Source organism: Erinaceus europaeus, chromosome 20 (genome assembly GCF_950295315.1).
Source record: "Erinaceus europaeus chromosome 20, mEriEur2.1, whole genome shotgun sequence".
In the NCBI taxonomy this organism is placed as follows: domain Eukaryota; kingdom Metazoa; phylum Chordata; class Mammalia; order Eulipotyphla; family Erinaceidae; genus Erinaceus; species Erinaceus europaeus.
In genome coordinates this window covers 21,740,377-21,747,794 of record NC_080181.1, presented here as the reverse complement: position 1 = coordinate 21,747,794, position 7,418 = coordinate 21,740,377, and the positions used below count along the sequence as shown (strand labels likewise).

General features: G+C 45.7%; 1 protein-coding gene across 2 annotated transcripts in view; it reads right to left on the bottom strand.

Moving 5' to 3' along the window:
* Window positions 1-491: 491 nt before the first annotated feature.
* Window positions 492-7,418, bottom strand: part of POU2AF1 (POU class 2 homeobox associating factor 1) — a 30,982-nt gene continuing 24,055 nt past the window's right edge. For both annotated transcript variants that reach the window (XM_060180105.1, XM_007538653.2), the window contains 4 exons: window positions 7,102-7,232; window positions 6,488-6,530; window positions 6,141-6,406; window positions 492-3,180 (listed from right to left, as the gene is read on the bottom strand). In XM_060180105.1, the coding sequence (XP_060036088.1) occupies window positions 2,866-3,180; window positions 6,141-6,406; window positions 6,488-6,530; window positions 7,102-7,232 (755 nt within the window). In that variant the 3' untranslated portion in view covers window positions 492-2,865. The remainder of the gene's footprint in view (window positions 3,181-6,140; window positions 6,407-6,487; window positions 6,531-7,101; window positions 7,233-7,418) is intronic.

The window sequence follows — 7,418 nt, the reverse complement described above, 5'->3', positions numbered from 1 at the left end:
CAGAAGTTGAGACATAAGAACAGAAGGGAAAACACAAAGCAGAACTTAGACTGAAGTTGGTGTATTCCATCAAAGTAAGACTCTGGGGTGGTGGGTAGGGTTCAGGTCCTGGAACGTGATGGCAGAGGAGAACCTAGAGGGGGTTGAATTGTTATATGGGAAGCAAGGAAATGTTAAACATGTACAAACAACTGTATTTTACTGTTGACTGTAAACCATTAATCCTCCAATAGAGAAAAATAACAAAGGGGGGGGTCTTTCTCTCTAAGGTCCCTACTTGCCTGGAAACTAAAATTCCTGGAGACCATTTTCTATTTGAGACCCGGGTTGCAGGCCTGATGAGTTTGTGTTCATCTTCCCTTGCAGTAGATTCCATTGCAAAATCGCTAAGACTAGTGTAAGCCGCTTCTTATAGTGAGGCTACCTGATGTGGGGCTGTAAGTTAAGAGGAATTAATTTGATAAGAAATAAAACACTTCAGCACAGAAGAGTCTGAGAAAATCTTTATTGAAAATGTTTCCATCTTAGCAGGAAAACCAAGGGAGAATCCTAAATTGACTTCTGCAACCAAGACAGTTTACTTCAAAACAAGAAAACAAAAAATGTCATTTTAGCAAATCTTAGCAAATGCATTAAAAAAAAGTTATTTAAATGTGCTAATTCTTCCCAACTTGAACTCCTTTAAAGAGACTGTTTCTACCCCTTCTCAAATCTTCAAATAGTAGGCTAAAAACCCTTCCCAAGTGTTTTCATAGGGAACCAAGTCTCTCAGTCAAATAGGTCCAAGTACCATTTTCCCTTGCCTACTCACAAGCACAACCAACAAAGACAAAATTTTACCACATAAAATTCTTTCTTTTAAAAAGATTTATTTTATGTGAAAGGGAGAGAGAGAGAGAGAGATTAGAGGATTGCTCCACTATGTGCAGTGCCAGAGTTCAAATCTTAACCCTCACAAGAATGTACTCTATCCTCTGAATACAGCCTGCTGGTTATTTTAGTTATTTTTTTTATGTAGCACTAGGGAATAAAACTCAGGGTCTCAGACATGTGCTATATCACCACTAGATAGTCTCTCTGGTTCATTTTTTATATATTATTTTTTGACGAGGAGAAGGAGAGACAGACTGTGAGAGAGAGAGAGAGAGGACAGTCATAAAGCACCACTCCACTACCCAAGGAGCTTCCCCCAGTGTTGTCCACGGTGTTTCCATGTGGTATCAAGGCTTGAACCCATGGCCTCGTACATGGAAAGTATGCACACTTGAGTGAGCTATTTCCTAGCTTCTCTCTTTTTTTAAAGAACATTTTTTATTATCTTTATTTACTGGATAGAGACAGTCAGAAATTGAGAGAGATTGATAGAGAGGGAGAGAGACAGAGAGACACCTACAGTCCTGCTTACCCATTTGCAAAGATGTCCCCTCCACAGGTGGGGACCGGGGTCTCGAACCTGGGCCCTTGCGCACTGTAACATGTGCTCTGAACAAGGTGTGCCACCACCTGGCCCCCTGGCTTCTCTTAATTAAATCTAAAACGTAAGCCTGAATTAGAAGAATGCTTATATTGTAATTTTAGACAGATACAAAGAAATGAATCAAAAAAGAAACTTTCTTCAGAGTTTTTATTTTAAATGGCAAAGAAAATATCCCTGGGTGACAACTCTGCTCAGATCCCTATAAAGTTGATATTTCCCTCGGTTAAAGAAAATTCAGAAATGATAATAAAAATGAAACCTAAGGATATCCTGGCAGAGGTTCTAGAAATTTCCAGGTGGGAGGGCAGTCAGGGCTGAGGTCATGGCTCCATGTCATGGTGGCTAAGAGAGACTTATAAGGCACTGAAGAAACACATGTAGTAGCATGAAGCAGGAATTCCATGACCCAGCTGCTTCAGCCTACCCTCAAGACCATAAGAGATGTAGATGGGGATGCAGCTAAACTCTTCTTTCACCTTATTCTAAAAGACGTCCTGACCATGACCCTCCAGGAGAGCAGCAAAGTCACTTCTGAAAGCACTGGTTTCCTTAGGTTGATTCTCCTGTAGAACCAACTAACTGGAGCTAAACCATTTCTCAGCCCTCCTGCTCTTCCCAGAAAACCCAACATTTCCCCCTACCCTCCACACATACCCTCTCATATATGCATACTATTCCCATCCCTCCTGGGACCCTCCAAACCCCCCCCCCCATCCACTCTGAGGATACTTCCAGCTGAGTCTCACATTTTAGGACTCTGCTGCCTAGATGGTAAACCTTGGCCAAGGCTGAGAACAGCAATCAACTGTGGAAACTGACAGGTCAGGGACTCTGGCATTGTATCTGCTCTTGGAGGTGATGGCAGGGCCAGTCTTTCTGCAGGGCACCCCATACATTTGACAATGACAGGTGTGGCACTGGCCTCCAGAGTTAGCAGGATTGCTACTCCAAGGAGTGAAAACACCTGGGCCACAGAGTTGGCCATATTTGGCACTGATAATTTTCTCTAAAATCTCTATAACTCTCTCCACAAAAGAAGTAAAAATGAAAACAGGTAATGAAAAAGGGAGAGCAAAGGGAAGAAGGGAAGGCAGAGGGGAGAAAGGGGAAGAAAGGATGGAGGACTAAAAACAGGGAAGGAAGAAATAAAGGAAAGAAGGAAGGAAGGAAGGAAGGAAGGGAGGAAGGGAGGGAGGAAGGAAGGGAGGAAGGGAGGAAGGGAGGAAGGGAGGGAGGAAGGAAGGTATAAAGGAAGTCTGCAATACTAGTTTGGGGTAGAAAGTGTAGTTATGAACTGACTATTCCAAATAGACATGACTCCTAAGGTTCAATTCCGGGATCATTTTTCAATCCAAGTTTCAGGAGACAGGATGCTCAGTGGCACTAGCCTAAAAGCCTTCTACAGAGAGCGTGTGGTTGAGGCCATAGGCATCGCTATCCTCTTCCTCCAACAGTAGCTTGTCGATGGTCAGGGAGCTGATGGCTCTCCTAGGGTCTTCCATGTCCTGAATGACTGGCTCTGGAATCGAGATGGGGAGCTGGACAAACTGAGGCCCAGGCAGGGCTGGAGCTGGAGGCTGGTACTGCAGGGTGGAGGTGGGCAGTGTAGGCAGGGGCTGAGGCCACGGGAAGTAGGTAAGCGGAGCCTGGTGCTCCGGGCCCTCCAGTGGGGTTCCCACAGTGGGAGTGGCAGCACTTCTTGTCTGTGATGGGGAGACAGAGGATCAAGGGTTAGCAGCCCAGGGGAGTCCAGTGCCCATCCTTCATCTTCTGCGACTCCATGTCCATGACCCCCTCCCTAATGCCATTCCTGCACTCTCACTTCAGGGGTGCATCCCCTCCACTTTCTCAGATCCCACCCTTAGAGGAACCAGACAAACTTCAACTGAACCCTAACTCTGTCATATCCATTTTATGTTCTTGCTCAGTTTACTTGCCCAAATCTCTATTCTCTTATCTGTAAAACAGGACTAATGTCACAAGATGTGGACCACAGATGATTCTCCAGATTTCATTGTATATAAAATGCCTCCTGATCGATTCGAGCCCCCGGCTCCCCACCTGCAGGGGAGTCACTTCACAAGCGGTGAAGCAGGTCTGCAGGTGTCTATCTTTCTCTCCCCCTCTCTGTCTTCCCCTCCTCTCTCTATTTCTCTCTGTCCTATCCAACAACAATGACATCAGTAACAACAACAATCACTACAACAATAATACAAGGGCAACAAAAGGAAATAAATAAATATTAAAAAAATTTTTTTAATGCCTCCTGATCTCAGAAGCATAAAAAAGGTAGAGGAGAAAATGTGCAATATTAAAATCAGTGATGGCAACAACTGTATTGTAAATCATGTACAAACCCCCCAAAAAAAATGATTTTAAAAAAATCATTGAGGAACTGGTGAAATAGCTCACTTGGATAGTGGGCTCCTTTGCTATGTGCATGGTCCAGGTTCAAGCCTGGCCCCCCAAAATTCTGAAGGAAGCTTCAGTGCTGTGGCCTCTGTCATTCTTTCCCTCTGCCTCTCTCCCCCTATCTCTATGTAAAAATAAAATAAAATAAAATGGCATGTTCAATGGCAAGTTTATCATGTATCTAGGAGCTGGGTTAAAAAGGTAACTGCTGCCCTGGCTCCAGATAGCAGCTTTGGCATCATGAGGTCCCTTGGGTCAAGACTGCCCCATGACTTCCCAGACCACCTGGTGGCCAGCACACAGAGGTTGGCCAGACCTCCATGGAGGCCTTGGAAGCACTGCTCTGCTAGTGAACATGGCTTTTCTGACAGCTGCTCCATAAACAACACCTCTCACTGGCATAACAGCCAAGAGAGCTAACATGAAGTTAAGGTTGCAAGAGAAGTAGGGCCTGGATTCTTATCTTGTACATCCAAGGGATCAGGCAAAAGAGGAAGGGCTCTGCATGAAATGATATAGAGGCTAAATTCTCCCTCCCATCCTCCCTCTCCGTCTGCCACTGTGTCTTTGTGTCTTGAGAGTTCATTGCTAGCGTTATTTAGGGAATAGCTTATATGAACACCCTCAATCTGGCGATCTTACTACAATGCAGATTCTGGCAGAGAGGTCTGGGCTGAAAGTCTGGGATTCAAATCTAACCCAAGTGATTTCTGTGTGATTGGTCTTGGGATCTATAGACCACAGTTTAAATAGAAAGGCTTAGAATGAAGGAGTTGGAAGAGGTCTCAGAAGTCTTCCAGCTGCCTACCTAACGCTTACTATTTTCAATATTTCAAAAGTCCAAATGGAAAACTCTATATTTTTGAGTCATAAACCTGTACAGGTCAACTGCAGGTGTCTCTGCTCAGACAGAACCACATCAACAGCACCGTAACAGGTTTTACCTCTGGCTGATCAGAAGTGTCAGTTGGTAGCTTTAAGCAGCTTTGATGAGGTCATTTACAAAATGGCAAAGAAAATACATCATTTCTTAATAAATAGAGTTTGTTTGCTACAAACACCCTTTCAAAGCAGGAGGTGGGACTGATGAAAGGATAAATAATAAAAGCAATCCCTGAGAACCTCTGAGATGGTGGGAACCATTGCACCCCCTTCCTCCCCACCCCCTGCATATGGAAACGAGTAGCCTAGGAAAGGTATTGAATAAACTACTTCCTATCTGCCATCATCTAAGCACCACAACTGGGAAACCCAGTAAGCATCAGCTGAGAGGGTTTCTGCAGTCTGTGTCTGCACGTTGCATAAAGACCAAACACACCAGGATGGCACTGGACCCTTGAGGAAAATGGAGGGGATTGGGAAGTTCTGCCATCAGGGGTGGGCTCTGTGAGTGCTCCCAAGGCTCCAGCTTTCACAGTTTTCCTTGAGCTAGATCTGTTGTAACCAGAGGAATTTTTTTCCTCTGTGTTCTTGAGGAAATCCCATCCCTTTGGTCAAAAGGACATCATTCACATAAAGCTGTTTCCCTTCCTCCATTCTTGGGAAAGCAGATACTTGCTTTCCATCTGGTCTTTGAAGAAAGTCCTTGATTAATCTTGTTGGCCTTGAGACAATCCTAACAACTAGCACGTCTCTCATGCCATGAACTATGCTGAGCCTTTCTTGAGTATTCTCATTTTACAGGTGAGGACACTGAGGCTCAGGAATATTAGCCACTCAACCCAGGGTCACATAGTTAGTAGGTGAAGGGTCAGGGGTTTGAACTCGGGCAATCTTAAGCTAAAGGATGAGCTGATGGTAGAGAAAGCACTTATCCTATGGGTAAGTCTGACTCCATCAAAAGCAGTTTTCTGGAAAGTTGTGTCACCCATTTCTTAGTCTAGAAATCTGGTGAATCTCTAAATGAACAATGGATTCCTATTCAACTGTACAGAAAGGAAAACTGGCTCATGCAAGAGAACACAGAGAGATCTCATCTGAGACTAAAAACACAGACTAGTAATCAAGGCAGTAAGAGAAAGTTAAGTAAGAGAAGCAGAATACCCCAACCCTGAAGGCCACAAGGCCTCTTTCATGGAGGATCCTTTAATCCAGGGGACAAGAGCAGAGGCCCTTATAGGAAAGTGTGGACTTAGACAGTCTTATTACCCTGGGATCTGAAAGCAAAAAAGACCAGGAATAAGAAAGTCAGTCTGGTTCTAAAAAGGTACCTTAGCACAGGAATCTGCGGCTCTGTCTTTGTGTGACATACCGTGACATTAGTGATGAGCGGCTGGGAGGCATAGGTCAGCACTGAGGAGGGCCCCACAACCGTGTAGCTGGGACACACGGGCTGCACATACATGTCAGCTGAGTAGGGGCAGCTGACAGCTTCATGGGGCACATACTCGGTATAGGGTGTCCATGGGGTCAGGGGCTGGAGGGTGGCCGGGGCAGGTTGGGATAGCCAGCCGGCACACAGGGCCCCCTCCTCTGTCACTGTGGAAGTAGACACCTCCATGTCAAGGCAGGAAGGACCTGTGGGAAGAAGGAAGTGACAGTGGTAGATGCCATCCAGATAAGGGGTCTGGAGGAGGCAGGACTGTGGGGAGCTCTTACCCACTGTGGTATAGGTCGCCAGCGGCTGGTGGGGTAGCACCACCTGGAGGGGTGAAGAGAGGGCCAGGATCAGTGTTCACCCATCTCTAAGGAGCCTGATGTAGGAAACCTGCCCAGAGGGCCTCAGGGCAGGAGTATAGGGCACAATCTCCTTTCAGAACAAAACACCTACTTCTTTTAGAACAAGAATCTCCTTTTAGAACAAAACACCCACCCAACCATCACCACCTACACTTTGGAAGGATTTGTGTTTCCATTAAGCAAGAAGGCTGTGTACTTAGGAAACTGTTCTCTTCCTCTTCCCAGGGAGAGCCCCCACCTCATGCCAGGATGTGGGAGTCATTTGCTCACTTGAGTCCAAGAACAAGCTTTGTTCAATGGACCAAGCCATCCAGCTCTTCTCTTATCTCACTTCAAGGGACCATGACTTGTCCTACCCTACCCTGGGTTCTTTCTCCAGTAGCCATCCCCATGGTAACTTGCTACCTTCATGTCCCCTATGAATATCCCATGGAGTAAGAAGCACACTTCTACTAACCGACCCCATGGGCCACACCACACACACACACACACACACACACACACACACACACACCCCACAGTGAGCCCCTCACCGCAGTAGGTGTGACTGGTGCCCCGCTACTGGCATGGCCACGTTTCCTCCTCAGCAGCTCCTTCACTGGCTCCTTCACACGGACACCCTGGTATGGCCGTGGTGGAGCCGAGGCCTGTTCTGGCGTTGTAGCTGTGAAAAGTAATGTCACTGGTGTTCATCTCATTTCTTTCTTTAAAAAAAAATTAGCTATTTACTATTGATTTACAAAATTGCAAGATAACGGGGGTATAATTCCCCACAGTTCCCACCACCAAAATTCTGTATCTTCAATCCTTCCATTGCAAGCTACAGCAGTTCTCTTAAGGTTGCAGATAT